This window comes from Gopherus flavomarginatus, chromosome 2 (genome assembly GCF_025201925.1).
Source record: "Gopherus flavomarginatus isolate rGopFla2 chromosome 2, rGopFla2.mat.asm, whole genome shotgun sequence".
NCBI classification, from domain to species: domain Eukaryota; kingdom Metazoa; phylum Chordata; order Testudines; family Testudinidae; genus Gopherus; species Gopherus flavomarginatus.
Genome location: NC_066618.1, coordinates 280,458,477 through 280,478,672, shown reverse-complemented (window position 1 = coordinate 280,478,672; position 20,196 = coordinate 280,458,477). Strand labels below are relative to the sequence as shown.

At 46.5% G+C, this 20,196-nt stretch overlaps 1 protein-coding gene and 5 non-coding genes across 6 annotated transcripts; 5 read left to right on the top strand and 1 right to left on the bottom strand.

Moving 5' to 3' along the window:
- Positions 1-424: 424 nt before the first annotated feature.
- LOC127046031 (small nucleolar RNA U3) lies at positions 425-638 on the top strand. The gene has a single exon (XR_007772905.1). It is a non-coding gene; the product is annotated as a small nucleolar RNA U3 (small nucleolar RNA).
- A 3,092-nt stretch (positions 639-3,730) lies between these two features.
- Positions 3,731-3,945, top strand: LOC127046035 (small nucleolar RNA U3). The gene has a single exon (XR_007772909.1). It is a non-coding gene; the product is annotated as a small nucleolar RNA U3 (small nucleolar RNA).
- A 1,338-nt stretch (positions 3,946-5,283) lies between these two features.
- LOC127046032 (small nucleolar RNA U3) lies at positions 5,284-5,497 on the bottom strand. The gene has a single exon (XR_007772906.1). It is a non-coding gene; the product is annotated as a small nucleolar RNA U3 (small nucleolar RNA).
- Positions 5,498-7,489: 1,992 nt separating this feature from the next.
- LOC127046106 (small nucleolar RNA U3) lies at positions 7,490-7,703 on the top strand. Its single transcript, XR_007772962.1, has one exon. It is a non-coding gene; the product is annotated as a small nucleolar RNA U3 (small nucleolar RNA).
- A 3,403-nt stretch (positions 7,704-11,106) lies between these two features.
- LOC127046033 (small nucleolar RNA U3) lies at positions 11,107-11,318 on the top strand. Its single transcript, XR_007772908.1, has one exon. It is a non-coding gene; the product is annotated as a small nucleolar RNA U3 (small nucleolar RNA).
- A 7,334-nt stretch (positions 11,319-18,652) lies between these two features.
- On the top strand, positions 18,653-19,849 carry LOC127044731 (uncharacterized protein T26G10.4-like). Its single transcript, XM_050939794.1, has one exon. It carries the CDS (start codon positions 18,653-18,655, stop codon positions 19,847-19,849), a length of 1,197 nt encoding a protein of 398 aa, XP_050795751.1.
- Positions 19,850-20,196: the final 347 nt, after the last annotated feature.

The following is a 20,196-nucleotide window of genomic DNA, read 5'->3' as shown; positions in this document are numbered from 1 at the left end:
CCAGATTTAGAACTTAAGTCCCAGTTTTAGACATCATTGTGACCCACAACACTCTCCTTTTTAGCCCAGCTCTTTATCTGCCTTGGATAAATATGTAGAGTCATTGAGCCAGAGAGAGTATGTGAGAAGGACTCTATAGGACTGTGGTCTTAGGCATCGCAAAGCAGGGAGAAGAAGATGATTGGTAGAGTGGCCTGTCTGTGTCTTCAGTTTATGCAAATGAAAGGGGATGGCTGCTTTGAGCAGCTTTGCTTTGATAGTCAGCCTACGGAAGGGAGCTGTGGAGGGCAGAGTTGAGAGACAGGTTCTACTCACATGGGGCTTCTTGTAGTGCTCTCTATCTCGTGAAGGCCAAATTCTAGCAACCACCAGTTAGAGGACTATTCGCTACAATGGCCTGTGACTGGCAGGAGGCATCCTGGTTAAAACTGTACTTTCAGGGATCATTTCTTTAGTTAGTGATTGGGGAAGGGTGGTTGTGAAAAGCTCATCTCCTTAGCTATGATGAAGGGTTGCAGTGTTTCCTTCTGAGCATGAAAATAGCAGAAAATGCTGTTCTATGGCAGCTGCTTTCTGCTATAGAAGAATGTTTTGTTCTTCCTGAGAAGTGCAGGGAAAGGATACACAGCCTGAATGGTTAGCTTTGAGCTTGTTTTGCTTAGTGTGAAAAAGCAGTAGGGTATGGTTCTTGGGAGCTGTGCTGTTTGTGGATTTGGTATGATAAATCTCCTGTAGTGAAACACTTTGTCCACTTTCAGTTATTTTTGTTATGTGACTGCACTCTTCCAAAGACTTTAAAGAAGGGTTTTCTTTGCATATGTACTATGTTTTTGCTCCTTATCTTTGTAGTCAGAAGATTTATCATAAAAGAATTGTATTTTTTCTCTTGTTTATTGTGCCTTATCTTCAGAGCTATTTCTGTTCCTCCATTAAGTCTGACAGTTCCTTTCCCAATGACACCTGTCAATTCTTCTGCACACTAGGATGAATGGATAATGCTTTCCTATTACCACCACCGGAGCCACTGATGCTTGGGAACATTTTGTCTGTTCCCACCTGCATTTTGGAGATCAGGAGGAGAGCAACCTGTATTCCCAGCATTCACGCTCTCTGAGGAGCCTAGAACATGCTACCACTCTAGGTGACACACAGCTGAGCAACTTTCTTCCAGTCTGTGATGCTGTATGGAATGTAGGTGACCATTTATAATATTATTGATATCAATTTTACAAAATTGCAATGACTCTTACAAGATATGCCGTGTAAGATGTCAGTGGACGTTATGATTTGCTTAGTATGACAATCTTGTTTATATCTATGTATCATCTTTGTATCATGAGTTATAAATATATGTAACATATCCGTGATGTTGCACTCCATATGTTTAATAAAACTTTGTTTGTAAGTGTGGATATGATGTAACTGGAATATGCTTTATGCAAAAGGTCTCTTGTAAGGTATCATTACAAGGATTATGATCTACCGAATATATTCATCCTATTTGTATGCATGTATCATTTTTATATCTGAAGTTATGAGCGTTGGCTCTATGCTTGTTTTTGAAGTGTTTGCTGTAGGAAACACATAAGGGAGGTTTGGCCAACATATCGTGAAGGGACTATTCAAGTAACTGGAAGTACTTAACAAACAATAGACTTTGGGAGATCCCAGTCCACAGCTGAGCTTTCCTGGGAACGTTCAAACTAACATGTAAACAACGGCGTTGGCCTGCAAAAAGCCGAATCATTCATGGACATGTGACTTGCCCATGTGGCTACAAACTGCATCTTGTTGCTGTGATTTTGCACTGAAGAACAAAGGCGTTTCCACCCTCAATAGAGAGAATATAAAAGGCCCTGGAAGCGTCTCCATTTAAGCCCCAGTCATGTGGAATCCCCTGTTTTTCATCTAAAATGCCTGCTGGAACTAACAATGTCTGTACCAGGGGAAAGGATTGGGCTCAGACTAGAAAGAAGCTTATTGGAACATCTCTGAAGGTGAGATTTACTTGTACTCAGTTTCTTTATGTATTAGGCTTAGACTTGCATGGTTTGTTTTATTTTGCGTGGTAACTTACTTTGTTCTGTCTGTTACTACTTGAAACCACTTAAATCCTACTTTTTATACTTAATAAAATCACTTTTGTTTATTAATTAACCTAGAGTAAGTGGAGCAAACAGCAGTGCATATCTCTCTGTTAATGTTATAGAGGGTGGACAATTTATGAGTTTACCCTGTATAAGCTTTATACAGAATAAAATGGATCCATTTGGGGTTTGGGTCCCATTGGGAACTGGGTGTCTGGGTGCTGGAGATAGATGACCTGCTGAGCAGTTTTTGGTTAAAGTCTGCAGCTTTGGGGGAGTGGACTGTCTGTGTCTTCAGTTTATGCAAATGAAAGAGGATGACTACTTTGAGCACCTTTGCTTTAGTAGGCAGCCTACAGAAGGGTGCGGTGGAGGGCAGAGTTGAGAGCCAGAATCTGCTCAGGTGGGACTTCTCATAGTGCTCTCTGTCTCGTAAAGGCCAAATTGTAGCAACCACCAGTGTGAGGGCAAAGTGCTAAAATGGCCTTTGAAAGGCACGATGCTAGTTAAAGCCAGGTCCTTTTAGTGTGGGTCAGGTCATTTCCAGCTTTTAAGGCCCCCTAGCCATAATGATAATAAAAATTGATAACACCTGAAAACAAATTAGACCACTAAAAAAGAGAGAGATTTCATTAGTTTTTTTTTTTTATTTAATCAATGCTTTTCTAGCCTTTTTCAAATCTTTTCTTCATAATGATCCAGCTGGTCAATATATAGCCTATCCACACTTGAAATATTCTGCTGTAAATAAGTAGCTTCTCTACACTTAAAATCTTCTACTGTAAACATATACACAAATACTGAAAAGAATTAAAATGAAGGAATACTAATAAAGAACACAATGAAACAGTCAGACAGGTTATTATCCTTATCACTGAATCAAAACTCAAGCATGCAAGGTATAATATAACAGGCTGAGCTGAAGACAAAGGGATGAAATATATATAGTAAACACAGACACGGATACAGACAGAGGGATAATGTCAAAAAATTTCAAACATGTGGCCTCACGAAACTCACTGTACAAGACTGTCCTCACAAATGTTCACCTTGAAACTGGGCCTGTAGACTATGAAAGCCTACGATGATGGCCAAGCTACCAAGCTAGGGCTCAACCAACCAACCAGTCACCTCTTTTAGCTACTATATGAGATAATAATGGGGAATTCTCACACATAAATAATTCTTTAGTCAACTAGACGTAAAACTATGAAGACATTACAATGTAACGATTCTCTACCTTTCAACACACACTTGATCCAGCACCAGCCGCTAATAGTGGTTTGTTTATATAATCAGTTGCTCTGAGAGGACACATTCATCAGCGTCTAATCTTGTGCCATCAGAACTGATATTGGTCTTTAATATTTATGAACATTTTTAAATCTTTAATATGACAAAATCTATATCAGTTAACAAAAAACATATGTCTTTTACCAAATCACATCTCTTATTTGCTTAAGCTTTCAGTTCTAAGCTGAGAGAGTGTGTCACATTTTGGTCCGATAGAGATGCGCATAAAAACAAGCTGCAAAACTTATCAAATACCAAAAAATTAACAAGTGTCTAAATTTGAGGCCCTCTTTGAGCATGAGGCCTGGCCAAATAGCCCTCCTGGTCCCCCTCTCTGATTAGCCCTGGTTAAGACTATGCATTCAGGGGGTCATTACTGTAGTCGATGAGTGGAGAAGGGTGACTGTGAAAAGCTAATCTTGCTAATCATGATGAGGAGTTATAGCATTTCCTTCTGAACATGAAAATGGCAGAGACTGCTGTTCCATGGCAGCTGCTTTCTGTTGTGGAAGAGTGTCTTGCTTTTCCTGAGAAGACCAGGGGAACGGTGCATAATCTGAGTGGTTAGCTATGAGCTTGTTTTGCTGGATGTGTATCATGGAGTGTGGGCGAGTCAGGGCTCTGCACCCCTTCCCTCCACTTCCTGCAATTCACCATGACTCTCAGCCAGCCAATAAAACAGAAGGTTTATTAGATGACAGGAACACAGTAAAAAAACAGAGTTTTTAGGTACAGAGAACAGGGCCCCTCCGTCAGGTCCATCTTGGGAGTAGGAAGCCCAGACCCCAGTTCAGGGCCTCCCTTCATTTCCCCAGCCAACTCTAAACTGAAACCCCCTCCTCTGGCCTTTCATACAGCAACTTGAAAGGGAAGAACCCTTTGGATTCCTGGGGCACTTCCCTGGTGTGGGCAGGTGGGGCAGGTACTTGTCCCAGTCCTGCAGATGCTGATTCAACAAGGGAGGCTGCACATAGGAAAGCAGATTCTCCCAAAAATGGTGGTTAACACTGTAGTTAGATTCACCATCCAGTCGCAAACTGTGCTCATGATCCCTGCACACTGGTTATCAAGAAGCTAAAAAAATAACAATCACACAACCCCCTTTATTGCACCCAGTCTTTGCCTCCAAATCAGCAAATAGACCTGGGACTGTGAGAAGTTATTTAAAACTCTTTTCACTACACAAAATGGATCTCAAAAGGACCAGCCATATTACCAGATCAACATTCTTTTGGATCTTATCCAAAATATCATTCTGCCAGTCAATCCTTTAGTATCTGAAAGTAAAGGTTTAATTATAAACAAAAAGAGAAGAGAGTTGTTAAATGGTGAAAGCAATTGAATATCGACAGATGACTTCACAGTCCATATATCAGGTTCTTAGAAACATTGGTGAGTTTGCCGGCTTGTAAAGTCCCTCTGGAACACTTCCAAAGCTTGGATGGGTCATTGAGTGCTTTGTTCAAAGCTTCCATTTGTAGAGAAGTTACTCCAGAGGTGAGAAGCAGGACTGAAGACAAAATGGAGAAGATGCAGCTGTCTTTTTATATCCTTTGCCATGTGACTTGTACATAGAATCATAGAACTGGAAGGGACCTCAGGAGATCATCTAGTCCAGTCCCCTACATGACTAAGTATTATCTAGACCAAGAAGGTTTCAAACTGTTGGTCAGAACCTCAGAGTGGGTCACAAACCCATTTTAAGGGGGGTCATCAGGACTGGTGTTACAATTGCTGGGGTCTAAGGCCAAGGCAAAAGCCCAGGGCCTTCAACTTGGCCCAGGGCAGAAGGAGACATAGCATTTCGCTGCTAGGGCTCATTACACCAAACCCACAAACAGCTCAACTCCTAAAAACTATATCTTAGCTCTTTTTCACACTGAACAAAACAAACTCAAAGCTAACCACTCAGACTGTACTTCTTTCCCCTACTTTTCTCAAGAAGAACAAGACACTCTTCTACAGCAGAAAGCAGCTGCCACAGAACAGCACTTTCAGCCATTGTCATGCTCAGAAAGAAACACTGCAGTTCTTCATCATAGTTAGCAAGGCCAGGTTTTTACAACCACCCTTCTCTAGCCACCAACCAGAAAGATGATCCCTGAAAGTATAACCTTAACCAACACCCACCCTGCCAGTCACAGGCCATTCTAGAGTAATGTCCTCTAACTGGTGGTTCCTAGAATTTGACCTTCACGAGACAGAGAATAGTACAAGAAGCCCCATGTGAGTAGAACCTGTCTCTCAACTCTGCCCTTTACAGCCTCCTTCCATAGGCTGCCTATCAAAGCAAAGCTGCTCAAAGCAGCCATCCCCTTTCATTTGCATAAACTGAAGACACAGACAGCCACTAAACCAATCTTCTCCTTCTCCCTGCTCTGTGATGCCTAACACAACAATCTGCTAGCTAGCCAAGGCAAGAGCTCTCTAGAAATGCCTGCCTATGCAGTTTGGACACCCTTGTAATGTTTCTTTGGTACCACAGACCAAAATGGAGAAAGTCAGTAGTGGGGAGCCAGGCTGTCCAACAAGGGGTGTTCCCTGAACCTGAGGACCAGTCTCATCATTCTCCAGGGAGCAGGAACTCCCAACTTTTCTGGAAACCACTACAGAAGCTTTGACTTAAAAGCAAGCATTTGTAGCCATAGGCTTTCCTTTGAAGCAAACCAGGGTCCAGAGAAACCCTATCAAAATTTCAGACATATCTCCCCTCAGCCTTCTTTTAGTTAGGCTAAACAAGCCAAGCTCTTTGAGTCTCCTTTTATATAACAGGTTTTCCATTCCTTGACTCATCCTAGTAGCCCTTCTCTGTACATGTTCCCGTTTGAATTAATCCTTCTTAAAGGTGGGAGACTAGAACTGCACACAGTATTCCAGATGAGGTCTTATCAGTGACTTGTATAACAGTATTAACATCTTCTTATCTCTACTGGAAATACCTCCCCTAATGCATCCCAAGACCTCATTAGCTTTTTTTTATGGCCATATCACACTAGCAGCTCATAGTCATCCTGTAATTAACCAATACTCCGAGGTCCTTCTCCTCCTCTGTTACTTCCAACTGATGAGTCCCCAGCTTATAACAAAAATTCTTGTTATTGATCCCTAAATGCATGACCTTGAACTTTTCACTATTACATTTCATCACATTACTATTACTCCAGTTTACAAGGTCATCCAGATCTTCATGTATGACATCCCAGTCCGTCTCAGTATTGGCAATACCTCCCAGCTTTGTGTCATCTGCAAACTTTATTAGCACATTCCCACTTATTGTGCCAAGGTCAGTAATAAAAAGATTAAATAAGATTGGTCCAAAAACCGATTATTATTATTTTTTAGCTTCTTGATAACCAGTGGGAGGGATTGCAAGAACAGTTTGTGACTGGATAGTGATTCTAACCACAGTGTTAACCACCAGTTTTGGGAGAATCTGCTTTCCTTTGTACAACTTGTCCTGACCTTGGCATTTTCAGAATCAGCTTCTCTAGGCACTACACGTCACACAGATGAAAAGCAAATTGACATTTTGACAGGGTTTCTCTGGACTCTGGTCTGGTTCAAAGGAAAGCCTATGGCTACAAATACTTGTTTTAAGTCAAAAATGTTTGACTCTGAGTGGTTTCCAGAAAAGTTGGGAGTTCCTGCTCCCTGGAGAATGGTGAGACTGGTCCTCAGGTTCAGGAAACACCCCTTGTTGGAAAGCCTGGTTCCCCACTGCTGACTTTCTCCATTTTGGTCTGTGGTGCCAAAGAAACATTACGAGGATGTCCAAAACTGCATAGTCAGGCATATCTAGAGAGCTCTTGGCTTGGCCAGCTAGAGGATTGTTGTGTTAGGCATCACAGAGCAGGGAGAAGGAGAAGACTGGTGGAGTGGCCTGTCTGTGTCTTCAGTTTATGCAAATGAAAGGGGAAGGCTGCTTTGAGCAGCTTTGCTTTGATAGGCAGCCTACGGAAGGGGGTGTGAAGGGCAGAGTTGAGAGACAGGTTCTACTCACATGGGACTTCTTGTACTATTCTCTGTCTCGTGAAGGTCAAATTCTAGGAACCACCAGTTAGAGGGCATTACTCTAGAATGGCCTGTGACTGGCAGGGGAGGTACTGATTAAGGCTATACTTTCAGGGATCATTTCTCTAGTGGGTGACTGGAGAAGGATAGTTGCAAAAGCCTGGCCTTGCTAGCCATGATGAGGAACTGTAGTGTTTCTTTCTGAGCATGACAATGGCTGAAAGTGCTGTTTTGTAACAGCTGCTTTCTGCTATGGAAGACTGTCTTGCTCTTCCTGGGAAGAGCAGATGAAAGGAACACAGTCTGAGTGGTTAGCTTTGAACTTGTTCTGTTGGGTGTACCTCCTAGGAGCTGTACTCCTTGTGGGTTTGGTGTCTTGCGTTTTCAAAACTAAAATGTTTCCTCTGTTTTCTGGTGTTGTGTGACTGGGTCATACCTGTCAGCAGGCTTTAGAGAAGAGCTTTCTTTGTGGATGTTAATGTGTCTCTATGATGTCCTTATTCCTCGTCTCTACAATCAGCAGCTGTCCCATAAAAAGGTTGTCTTTTATATCTTGCTTGTTCTACTTCATTTGAATAGCTATTTGTCCTGCCGTCACTGAGTCTGACAATGCTTCTTCCCATGGCACCTGCCAATTGTCCTCCACGCTGGAAGCAATGGATGATGCTTCCCTGCTAACACCCCAGGAACCACTGGCGCTTGAGAAGATTTTGTTTCTTCCCACGTGGCAAAGCTGAGATGGGCAGGATAGTAGTCAGTAGTCCCACCATTCTTGTTCTCTGAGAAGCCTAGAACATGTCCCCAGCTCTAGGTTACACACTGCTGAGCAACTTTCATCCAGGTGAATAGCACTTAGAAATTGTAACAGGGATTATCTGGATTCTGGTCCGGTTCAAAGGAAAACCTATGGCTCTATAACCCTGCTTTGAAGTAGTGGTCTGTATCTCCCGTTTTTACTTGTAAAAAAGAAAATCTGGGAATTTTTCAGTATTTATTTTCCAAACCTTCAAACCAGCATGGAATGAGGAGAAATATGAAAAAATAAAAACATTGTGAAATTGAGTGGGGGGGAGGAGGAAAACTTTTTACAATATAAACATTTTATGACAGTATAATGGAAACTTTCTTTTAACGTACAAAGGTATATTCTGTCTCTCTCAGAGCTAGTAGTTTTTACATAATCCTGGTTTGCGTACACTCAGGTAATTTTCTTCATGCTGTCCTCGCTCAAATTGAGCCTCATGCTGGCTTGGAGGTAATCTAACTTTGAAACTATGCACTCTGCATCAAAAGATAAGGGGATACACTCAAAGGTCACTGTGCCTCTTTGCTGCAGTTGGGAAGTGTGTCTTGATGACTGTTCCGAAAAGCCCGCACATCCAGTTTTGCATTGTCAGAAGTGTCAAGTTTATGTAAGTAGTAAATTCTCCTTTCCGATTTGAAAGTTCACCTTTTGTGGCAAACTGTTGAACCACTCTGGCATAACGGCCACCGTCTGCTGTAAAATTCACTTTGAAGAAGGGGGTGAAACACCTGGAAGAGGACATTCCAAAAAGAATCTTTGGCACCACACACTTTGGGGTTCAGATTACAGGCCACGGTCGCCTCCCATTTCTCACTGAGCATTGTATGGAAGGTTTTGAATGCTTTTTTGGTTCTCTTGTGTTCCAGGGACAGAAGGATTTCCAGAAACAGCTGGGTTTTCTCGCTGTCTGCTTCTCCTTCAGCTTTTGTGCTCAATTCAGCTGAGATTTTGGTTGTCGGGATCCATTAAACATCTGTATTAGCAAACGTGTTGGCAGTAGTCAGAGAAAACTCCAGTGTTTTCTGTGTGTCACACAGCAATTCCAAGTTTTCAACAATAAACATTATCTTGGTGCGCAGAATCTGGCAGTCATTCTGCTTAGGTGCCAGTCTCTTCAGAGTTTCTGCTTGAGAACCAACAAACTCAGGATGATCTAGGAGACGCATTAGTACAGTCGACGCGTTATTTACATGACGGGCAGGAAAATACAAGCTCCTCTCCCCACGTGGCACAACAGGGGGGCCTCTGCACCTGTCTTGCTCTGTGTAAAACAAGGCCTTCAAATTGTTCACATACTTGAAAATGGCCCTGAATCGAGTGATGCAAGATTGAACTTCTTTCATTTTCTCTGTAGCAGTAGATGCTGAGAGCGCAACATTAACCAGATGAGCAGGACAGATAATGGGCAGCAGCTCCGGCTTCTGATTGAGTATAACATCCCAGGCAAACTTATCCATGTAGGATGCAGAATTTGTGTTAGTTGTGGCCAATATAGCTGGTACATCTCAACCATGTCAGTTATGGCTGCAGCGACAAAACAGTTGTGTGCAGAGGGAACGAATGTGTTCTCAGCACAAAAGAAACGAGGCTTTATCACTTTGAAATCAACCAACAGTAACCGACGGCCAAGACTTGGAAGGCCCAAAGCATTGGGAGACTCCTGAAAAATCAGACTAGATGCCACATCTCCATCCTTTCCTTGCATCAGTTTTGCTACTCCTCATTATCTTTCAGATCCTTATGAATCAGACTGTCTGCATTAGGAAGGGTTTTTGCTGCTGGACACTATTGCTGCACAAAGTCACTAATAGGCCCCTGCAATTACCAGTGATTGTCCAAGGAAACAAAGAGCATGCACAAATTCATTGAAACGCTCGTGCTCTGGGCTCTTTTTCACTAAAGCCCCACTGAAAGCTTCTCATATTGACTGTTTATCCCAAAGCTCACTTTCTTCTTTGAGCTTCTTGTGTTGCTTGCTTTTGACATGCTCCTTTATTCGGTCATCGCAAGCGCTGACCTCAACGCTGCCGTACTTGCGGCGCAATGCATCTTCTTGGCTCCTGTCTTTACTTGTCTTGAAAAGTTCGAAGCACTGATTTTCTTGTTGGTATTCAGACATAGATTTGCGGTTTTGAGCCAAAATTCACCTTCTTAGCTGGTCTTTATCAGTGGGTGATTGATTGAGCAATTAAATTCAGCGTCGCACTAAACGAACGCAAAGAAATAGGCGGGCGGCGTCTCCTTGTGGGCCAATCATAGCATGATATTAAAGTGATTTGATTTTTCCAGTCTCCACCGCATATGGGTGTTTTGTGTTTTACATTGCGAGACTCTTTCAGTCTCAGAACTTCAAGACACAATTGCATAAAGTGTCAGTGTTTACCAAAAATAAGGACCTGAAAAAAACTATTGAGTGGTTTCACAAAATATTATGTCAATGCTCCCGCTCCCTGAAGAATGGTAAGACTGGCCCTGGGGTTCAGGAAACACCCCTCGTTGCAGGGCCCAGCTCCCCACCGCTGACTTTCTCCAGTTTGGTCTCTGGTGCCAAAGAAACCTGCTCTGAGTGTCCAAAACTGCATAGGCTGTGGTTTCTAGAGAGTTCTTGGCTTGGCCAGCTAGAGGATTGTTGTCTTAGGCATTGCCGAGAAGGGAGCTGGGAGAAGATTGGTTGAGTGGCCTGTCTGTGTCTTCAGTTTATGCAAATGAAAGGGGATGGCTACCTTGAGCATCTTAGCTTTGATAGGCAGCCTAGGGAAGGGGCCCATGGAGGGCAGAGTTGAGAGCCAGGATCTGTTCATGTGGGGCTTCTGGTAGTGTTCTCTCTCTGATGAAGGCCAAATTGTAGCACCCACCAGTCAGAGGACAATGCGCCAGAATGGTCTGTGACTGTCTGGGTGAATGTTGATTAAGGCTATGCTTTTAGGGATCATTTCTCTAGATGGTGATTGGGGAAGGGTGATTGTCAAAACTTGGCCTTGCTAACCACGATGAAGACCTGTAGTGTTTTTTTCTGAGCATGACAATGGTTGAGAGTACTGTTTTGTGGCAGCTGCTTTCTGCTGTCGAAGAGTGTTTTGCTTTTCTTGGGAAGAGCAGGGGAAATAAACAGTCTGAGTGGTTAGTTTTGATTTTGTTTTGTTGGGTGTGAAGAAAAGTTTGGGTGTTCCTTTTTGGGAGCTGTGTTTCTTGTAGGTTTGGTGTGCTGAGTTCTCAACAATGAAACGTTTCATCTTCTTTCAGATTTTGTGTGACTAGGTGGTATCTATCAGCAGGCTGCAGAAAAAGGCTTTCTTTGTGGATGTTAATGTATCTCCATGATGTCCTTGTTTCTGCAATCAGCAGGTTTCCCATAAAAAGGTTGTTCTATTTCATCTGAATAGCTATTTCTCCTTCCTTCACTGAGTCTGACAATGCTTCTGCCCATGGCACCTGCCAATTGTCCTCCATGCTGGAAGCAATGGATGATGCTTCCCTGCTAACACCACTGGAGCCACTGGCACTTGGGAAGATTTTGTTTCTTCCCATGTGGCAAAGCTGAGATGGGCAGGATAGTAGCCAGGATTCCCACCATTCTTGCTCTCTGAGAAGCCTAGAACGTCCCCAGCTCTGGGTTAAACTCTGCTGAGCAACTTTCATCCAGGTGAATAGCACTTAGAAATTGTAATGGGGATCATCTGGACTCTGGTGAGGTTCAAAGAAAAACCTATGGCTCTATAACCCTGCTTTGAAGTAGTGGTCTGTGTTTCCCATTTTTATTTGTAAAAAAAGAAAATCTGGGAATTTTTCAGTGTTTATTTTCCAAACCTTCAAACCACCATGGAATCAGGATAAATATGAAAAATTTTTAAAAATTGTGAAAAATTGGGGTGGGGGGGAGGAGAGGAAGGAAAACGTTTTGCAATATAAGCATTTTATGACAGTAAAATGGGAACTTTCTTTTAATGTACAGAGGTATATTTTGTCTCTCTCGGAGCTAGTAGTTTTTCCATAATCCTGGTTTGCGTACGCTCAGGGAATTTTCTTCAAGCTCTCCTCGCTCAGGTTGAGCCTCATGCTGGCTTGGAGGTAGTCCAACTTTGAAACTATGCACTCTGCCTCAATAGATAAAGGGTGTCATAAACAGATAGCTAAGGGTTAATGTCTCTTTCACCTATAAAAGGGTTAACAAACAGTGACCTGAAACACCTGACCAGAGGACCAATCAGAAAACAAGACTTTTTCAAATCTGGGTGGATGGAAGTTTGGGTGTGAGTCCTTTGTTCTTGGGTTGTTCTCTTTCTGGGCTATGAGAGTGATCTCTCTATCTCCAAGTTTTTTAATCTTCTGTTTCCAAGTCATAAGTACAAGGATAGTAAGACAATAGGTTTATATTGTTTTTTGTATTTACATGTGTGTAGTTGCTGAAATGTTTTAAATTGTATTCTTTTTGGGTAAGGCTGTTTATTCATTTTTTCTTTTAAGCAATTGACCCTGTTTATTGTCACCTTGATACAGAGACCATTTTATGTCTTTTTCTTTCTTTTTATATAAAGCTTTCTTTTTAAGATCTGTGGATTTTTTTTTTTTTAGTGGGGGCTCAAGGGGATTGCGTCTGCAGCTCACCAGGGAATTGGTGGGAGGAAGAAGACAGGGGGGAAGAGAGAATCTCTTTGTATTAGATTTACTAAGCCTGACTTTGCATACCCTCTGGGTGAGGGGAGAGAAATATTTGATTTCTCAGTGTGGTGTTTCAAGGACTTGAAGCAGGGAATCTCCTAGAGTACCCAGGGCGGGGAAATCTGGGAGGCGGTAAAGAGGGTGGAATCCCTTTGTTTAGATTCACGGAGCTTGAATCTGTATATCTCTCCAGGAACCCAGGGAGGGAACACCTGGAGGGGAGGAGGGGGAAGGGAAATGGTTTATTCCCCTTTGTTGTGAGACTCAAGGAATCTGAGTCTTGGGGTCTCCCAGGGAAGGTTTTGGGGAGACCACAGTGAGCCAGACACTGGAATCTTCTGACTGGCGGCAGCGATATCAGATCCAAGCTGGTAATTAAGTTTGGAGGTTTCATGCTAGCTTCTCATGTTCTGAACTCTAAGGTTCAGATCTGAGTAGGAAAGTTATGACAAGGGGGTACACTCAAAGCTCACTGTGCCTCTTTGCTGCAGTTGGGACGTCTGTCTTGATGACTGTTCCGAAAAGCCAGCACATCCAGTTTTGCATTGTCAGAAGTGGCAAGTTTATATAAGTAGTAAATTCCCCTTTCAGATTTGAAAGTTCATCTTTAGTGGCAAATAGTTGAACCACTCTGGCATAACGGCCACAGTCTGCTGCAAAATTCACCTTGAAGAAGGGGGCGAAACACCTGGAAGAGGACATTCCAAAAAGAATCTTCAGCACCACGCACTTTGGGGTTCAGATTACAGGTCACGGTCATCTCCCATTTCTCTCTGAGCATTTTGTTGAAGAGTTTAAATGCTTTTTTGGTTTTCCAGGGTCAAAAGGATTTCCAGAAGCAGCTGGGTTTTCTTGCCATATATTTCTCCGTCAGCTTTTGAGCTCAATTCAGCTGTGAGTTTGGTTGTCAGAATCCTGTAAACATCTGTAATGGCAAACATGTTGGCAATAGTTGGAGAAAACCACAGTGTTTTCTGTGTGTCACACAGTGATTCCAAGTTTTCAACAATGACTATTACCTTGGTGCGTAGACTATTGCAATCATTCTGGTCATTTGCTAGTCTCTTCAGAGTTTCTGCTTTAGAACCAACTGTCACAGACTCACAGGACCCATGCTCTCTTGGTTCCATGTGGTCTCTTTCAGTGTGACAGCCCTCTGCAAGAGTTGTACTGTCTCTCTGGGGCTAGGTCCTTCCACCTCCTGAGACTGTATCTCTGAGCCATAAGCCTTTCTCCATGAGCCTCCTCAGTGAGTCCACTCGCTCTGGACCCCTGAGGAGTCCACACCCATAGGAAGCAATATTACCCTGACCTCTAGTCTGCAGTGACTCTCAGCCAGGCTAAAACAGAAGTGTTTATTGTACATCTGAACACATCACATGAAGTTCTCAGGGCCCTCACATCTAGAAAGTGTCAAAGTTAGAATCGGGACTCACAATTTGTCAGACCACTCTGTTTTATTAGCGCAGCGCTCCGCCAATAATACCCAGATAATGTGAGTGGCCATGCAAGACCCAAACAGTCTTATTTATACAGATAAAAGAGCAGGAATTAGACAAAGGAACAAAGAAAGCAAAACAGTAAAATTCACCAGGGGCATAGCATGCATATCCTATTTCCTTACTAACTCTTATCGATCTAAGGCTAATACTTCACCAATTGCCCTTAAATGGTGCAATTGTTCTATGTGAATGTCTGTATTCCTGACAACTGGATTGCAGCATTCCAACAGTTTTACTTAAAGGTACAGACAGCATTTCTTTAATCCTTTCTATTTTCACAATATAATTCATTTCACAAAAGTCTCAGCATAGTCCAGCTGGGTCTGTCCCAGTCCAGGTGGGCTCAGGCTGCTGATTTCCCTACATCATCCCCCACCCCTCCCCTGTGGGTGTTCACACACACACACACAAACAAACAAAATTTCCCCAACTCCTTGGGCCCTGGCCATGGTCAAGCAGTTACATGCAGTGTTGTCCATTTAATCATTGGTTGGAAATTTGAATTGAAATTGAAACATTAATACATATTTTAAAAGCATATACAGTATATGATAAAACACTTCTACCTGAAAAAGCATAATGGGTTTGAAAAATATGAACAAAGATTAGCTCTCTCATATAGCTGTTGTTTATGACAACGTTGGCACATTTGTTTCAGCTATATTGGCCAACCTAATAATTTCAAATTATGATTTGTAAGCAAGGTCTGAGTGAGCTCGTCCCTGTCAGCTAGTGATGAACCAGGGGGTGGGTGGAAAGGCTTCAGTGCCAGATTGTATTTACATGAACACACTTACTCTGCGTAGGTATCCAGCAGACAGAACTGTATTGCCCAAGTGATCAATTTTGGCTGGTGTTGGATTACAAATCAAATTGCTTTTTGACTCTCTATGAGCTAAGATCAAGCGTAATATCTGTTCTTATCAGTTTCATTTTTTCAGATGGACATCTGCAAACCCTTGTTCTGAAGATGGAATCTCCTGCAGCTATTTTTGAAATAATTGATGCTGCTCTACAGATCTACTCCACTTCTGAAGCTGATTTGCATATTCACTACACCGCTGATTCCTTGGAAGAAAATTCTCTTTCTCTTTCAGGTACATCATCGATTGCTGCTGTTCCTGTCCTCTCCAATTCTCAGAAAGCCCAGTGGAAGCCTGGCCTGAAGTCAATCCTGGGTGCCCTACGGAAGACACGGACCACCAGCAAGGATGAAAACATCAGGAGCTTGCAGAAGAGAACCCCGGCAGACACTTCTACAGGAAAATCGAGCAGCAGAAGGCCAGCTCTTCGGGACCTCACATCCAGGAGCAAGAACATCTTGACAGCTCCTCAGGAGGAGGACTCCAGAAGAACTTCACCTGCTTCCCAGGTCCAGGATGCTGAACACTGCCTTGCTGCTCCCGAGAAGAACACCACCGGAGGAGCCCCCCTGAGGATCCAGGACCAGGATGCTGATGGCCACCCCGCCGAGAAGGATGCAGCCAGAGGAGCCCCCCCAACGACCGAGGACCAGGATGCTGATCGCCGCCTCACTAGGAAGGACGCCGCCGGAGGAGCCCCCCCAGCGACCGAGGACCAGGATGCTGATCGCCGCCTCACTGGGAAGGACGCTGCCGGCGGAGCCACCCCTACAACCGTGATCTGATTGCCACCCTGCCAGGAAGGACACCACCAGAGGAGCCCCCCAGATGACCGAGGACCAGGATGCTGAGCATCGCCCTGCCGGGAAGGATGCCGCCAAAGGAGCCCTCCAGACGACCCAGGACTGGGATGCTGAGCGCCGCCCCGCCTGGAAGAATGCTGCCAGAGGAGCCCCTCAGATGACCCAGGACCAGGATGCTGAGCGCTGCTCTCCTGTTCCAAAGAGGAATGCTCCGTAAGGAACCACCTCCTCATCCCCAGGCCCCAAAACTCCTTACCACCCGCCTGTCCGGAGGAGGGCTGCTCGAAGGGGAATATACTCCAGAGCCCTGGATCTCAATGCCGTGCACTGTCCTTCCGGGCAAAAAGACACCGTGGCCAGTGAGTCCAACACACCCCCAGGAGCGATTTCATTTCCTCAAGCTTCTCCACCAGACCCAGAGGAATGGCCCAGTGAGTCTGCAGGCACAACAGGGGTCCATCCCACGGAGGGTGAGGCAGGGGACGATGACCACATCTACCTCCAGTACCCGCTCCCTACAGGTCTTCTCCTCTGCCCCTTCTGCCTCCCCGTTCATGGAGTCCAGACCCTCGGGGCCCTCAGCAAGCACATTTGCAAGACCTACAACAAATGGATTGCTTTCTGGTGTGGCCGCTGCAATGCCGCCTTTGAGACCCAAAAGAAATGCAAGTCCCATCATGCCACATGCAAGGGATCCCTCACGATCATGAAGGTGAACCCTGCTGACGTCTTGCAGGCTCCAACCCTGCCCCCCACCGATGGTCCGGATTCAGCACCCCAACCAACATCCCCACCGTCACAGCAGGTAAGGTGGGACCAACCTCTAATTGAGGAAAGCCTAACCCCCACCTCAAGGACCGACAATGCCACCAAAAGGACCAGCCCCATCTCCAGAACCACACGCTGGGCCCTGCTGTGAGGGAGATCACTGCTACCTCCCAGGTCAACAACCTCACCAGACGCCTCAGCGACCTCATAAAAAACATCCAGCGCGACACGTTCCTGAGACGGTGCAGCGCTCCCCCACAGGCAACCTCATGTTGCCCTGCCGTAGGAGCAACTAACACTGCACCCCAGGCCGCACAGCGAGACCCAGCCGACAGAGGAGCCTTCCGCAGCTCCCGGTTCCCACGGCCAGACCCCGCCTCCAGGAGACCCAACACCTCCTCCAAGCTTACCTAACGAGCCTCCAACCGCCAAAAACCCCATGCCTCACCGAGGACCCCTCAGCCGGATACCTCCTGCAGACAGCCGGATACTGCCTGCAGAAGATCCCAAATCATCCCCAGCACTTCCAACCAGAACCACCCCCCCACAAGGCCCAGCACTGGTGCTTCCAGAACCCCACTTCCTCCCAGAAGATCCAGCACTGACTCGGAGACACCAAGAGCGGCCCCCATCACCGGATCAGGACCCCCGCCTCAGGACCCACCTGATCACCGCACCCCAGGTCGAGGAACAACAAGGCCAGAAACTGTCTCCACAGCACCTGAACCCGCGGAGACACCACAGCAGGAGGAACGACGGCCATGAGCGAAGGTTGCACACCGTGGCAATCTGCCTAGGTGGAAGAACTGGCAAAGGCCGAGGACTTCGAGACCTTCAACAGCCTGACGGACAGACTGACTGCAGAACTCTCTGCAGAAATTACTGCTAGAAGGAGGGAACACCAGGAGGCCTCACAGGCCATGCGCAGATTCCCTGCGCCGAGCCATAGCAACACTGCCAGAGAAGGCAGGAGATGGCATGTCAGCCACCGCTACGATCCAGCGGCTCCATCCCATATACAGAAACTATACAGGAGGAACCGGCTGAAAGCCATGAGGGAGATCCTCAACGGGACCTCCTCATACTGTGCCATCCAGCCCGAGAGACTCCACTCCTACTTCAAAGATGTGTTCGATAACGAGGCCCAGACCGACTTGCGATGCCTAGAGTGCCTTCTCCCGCTACCCTGGATCGACCTCACAGAAGATCTGGAGCGAGATTTCTCCCCCCAGGAGGTGCAGACGAGGCCAAAAACACCGCCCCTGGAAAAGATGGCATCCGCTACCACCTGCTAAAGAAGCAAGACCCCGGATGCTTTGTGCTTGTTGCCATCTTTACCAAATGCAAGCAGTTCCATCGCATTCCTCACTCCTGGAAAAAGTCCATGACCATCCTCATTCACAAAAAAAGGGAACGAGATGACCCCGGCAACTGGAGGCCTATCTCCCTCTGCTCCACCATCTACAAGCAGTATGCCAGCTGCCTTATGGCAAGGATCACGGAGTGGTCAGTTTGCGGGGGTGTCGTCAGCTCAGTCCAGAAGGGTTTCACGTCCTCTGAGGGATGCTATGAGCACAGCTTCCTCCTTCAGACAGCCATCCTGGAGGCCAGGAGGTCCAAGAGGCAGTGCGTCGTAGCATGGCTCAACCTGACCAACGCCTTCGGGTCCATACCCCACCACCACATCTTTGCCACCCTGGGAGAGTTCGGGATGCCGGCTACCTTCATCCAGATCCTCCAGGACCTCTACAAGGACTGCACCACCACCATCCATGCCATGGACTGAGAGACGGACACCATCCCCATCCGCCACGGTGTGAAACAAGGATGCCCCCTCAGACCCATCATTTTCAACCTGGCCATGGAACCGCTCATCCGAGCCATCTCCAGCAGCCCGACCGGCTTCGACCTGCACAGCAAGAAAATCAGCATTCTGGCCTACATGGACGATCTGGCCCTGGTCGCTAACAGCTCGGAAAGCCTCCAGCAAATGCTCGACATCCCCAGCCAAGCCGCAGAATGGATGGGCCTGCGTTTCAGCCCCAAAAAGTGTGCCTCCCTCCACGTCGAAGGTGGCACCAGGGCGCTGGTCCGGCCGTCGCAGTTCCTTATCCAAGGTGAGTCCATGACCTCCTTCAAAGAGAGAGAGATATACCAACACCTTGGCACACCCACAGGAGTCCGCGTACGGCAGACCCCCGAAGACACCATCGCGGAGATCCTGAGAGATGCGGCCCAAATTGACTCCTCCCTGCTCACCCCCTGGCAAAAGATCAACGCCCTCAACACCTTCCTGATCCCCCGTATCTCCTTTGTCCTCAGGGGATCGGCCATGGCCAAGGTGCCCCTGAACAAGGCCGACAGCACCATCAGACAGCTGGTGAAGAAGTGGCTCCACCTTCCCCAAAGGGCGTGCACGGACATCAGCTACATTCCCCACAGGCAGAGCGGCGCCAACGTACCTCGGATGGCTGACTTGTGCGACGTGGCAGTGATGACCCACACCTTCCGCCTCCTGACGTGCCCGGACCTGACGGTGAGGAGCATCGCGCAGGAGGCTGTACGGGGCGTGGTCAGGAAACACATCGCTGGGGCCCCCTCCGAGCGGGATGTCGCCACTCTCAGCGGCTCTCTGGAGGCTGAGTTTGGGAGAGAGGGGGGAGACCTGTCCTCTCTCTGGTCTCGAGCGCGCAACGCCTCGAGATGTCTGAGTAAGAGGATCGGCTGCTGCTGGAAATGGTGCAAGGAGCGCCAGGAGCTGGGAATACTGGTGCCACGCGTAAAGACCCCTAACCACACCATCGTCACCCCGACCGCCAGAGACATGCTAGAAAGATCCCTGAAAGATGCCATCCGCTGCCATTACGCCGAGAACCTGAAGCAGAAGCCAGACCAGGGCAAGATGTTCGAGGTGTCCAGCAAGTGGGACGCCAGTAACCACTTCCTCCCCGGGGGCAGCTTCACCAGGTTCGCCGTCTGGCGGTTCATTCACAGGGCCCAACTCAACTGCGTTCCCTTCAATGAAGCCATTCGCCACGGCAACCGGGACAAGCGCTGAAGAAAGTGCGGCTACGCGAACGAGACCCTGCCGCACATCCTGTGTGGATGCAAGCAGCACTCCGGAGCCTGGCGGCACTGCCACAACGCCATCCAGAACCGGCTAGTGAAAGCCATCCCGCCATCCCTGGGGAAGATCACCCTCGACTTCATCATCCGCGGAACAGACAGCCGACTGCGACCCGACATCATGGTGACAGATGCAGAAAAGAAGAAGCTCCTCCTGGTAGACATCACAGTGCCTTTCGAAAACTGGCCTTCCACGAGGCCTGAGCACGGATGGCCTTCCACGAGGCCTGAGCACGGATGGAGTCGAAGTACGCCCCAGGTACATGCCCTGATCGTGGG

Bases quoted from the DNA above. Each gene is read 5' to 3' on its own strand.
- LOC127044731 (XM_050939794.1), top strand. From the start codon at position 18,653: ATGGAACCGCTCATCCGAGCCATCTCCAGCAGCCCGACCGGCTTCGAC.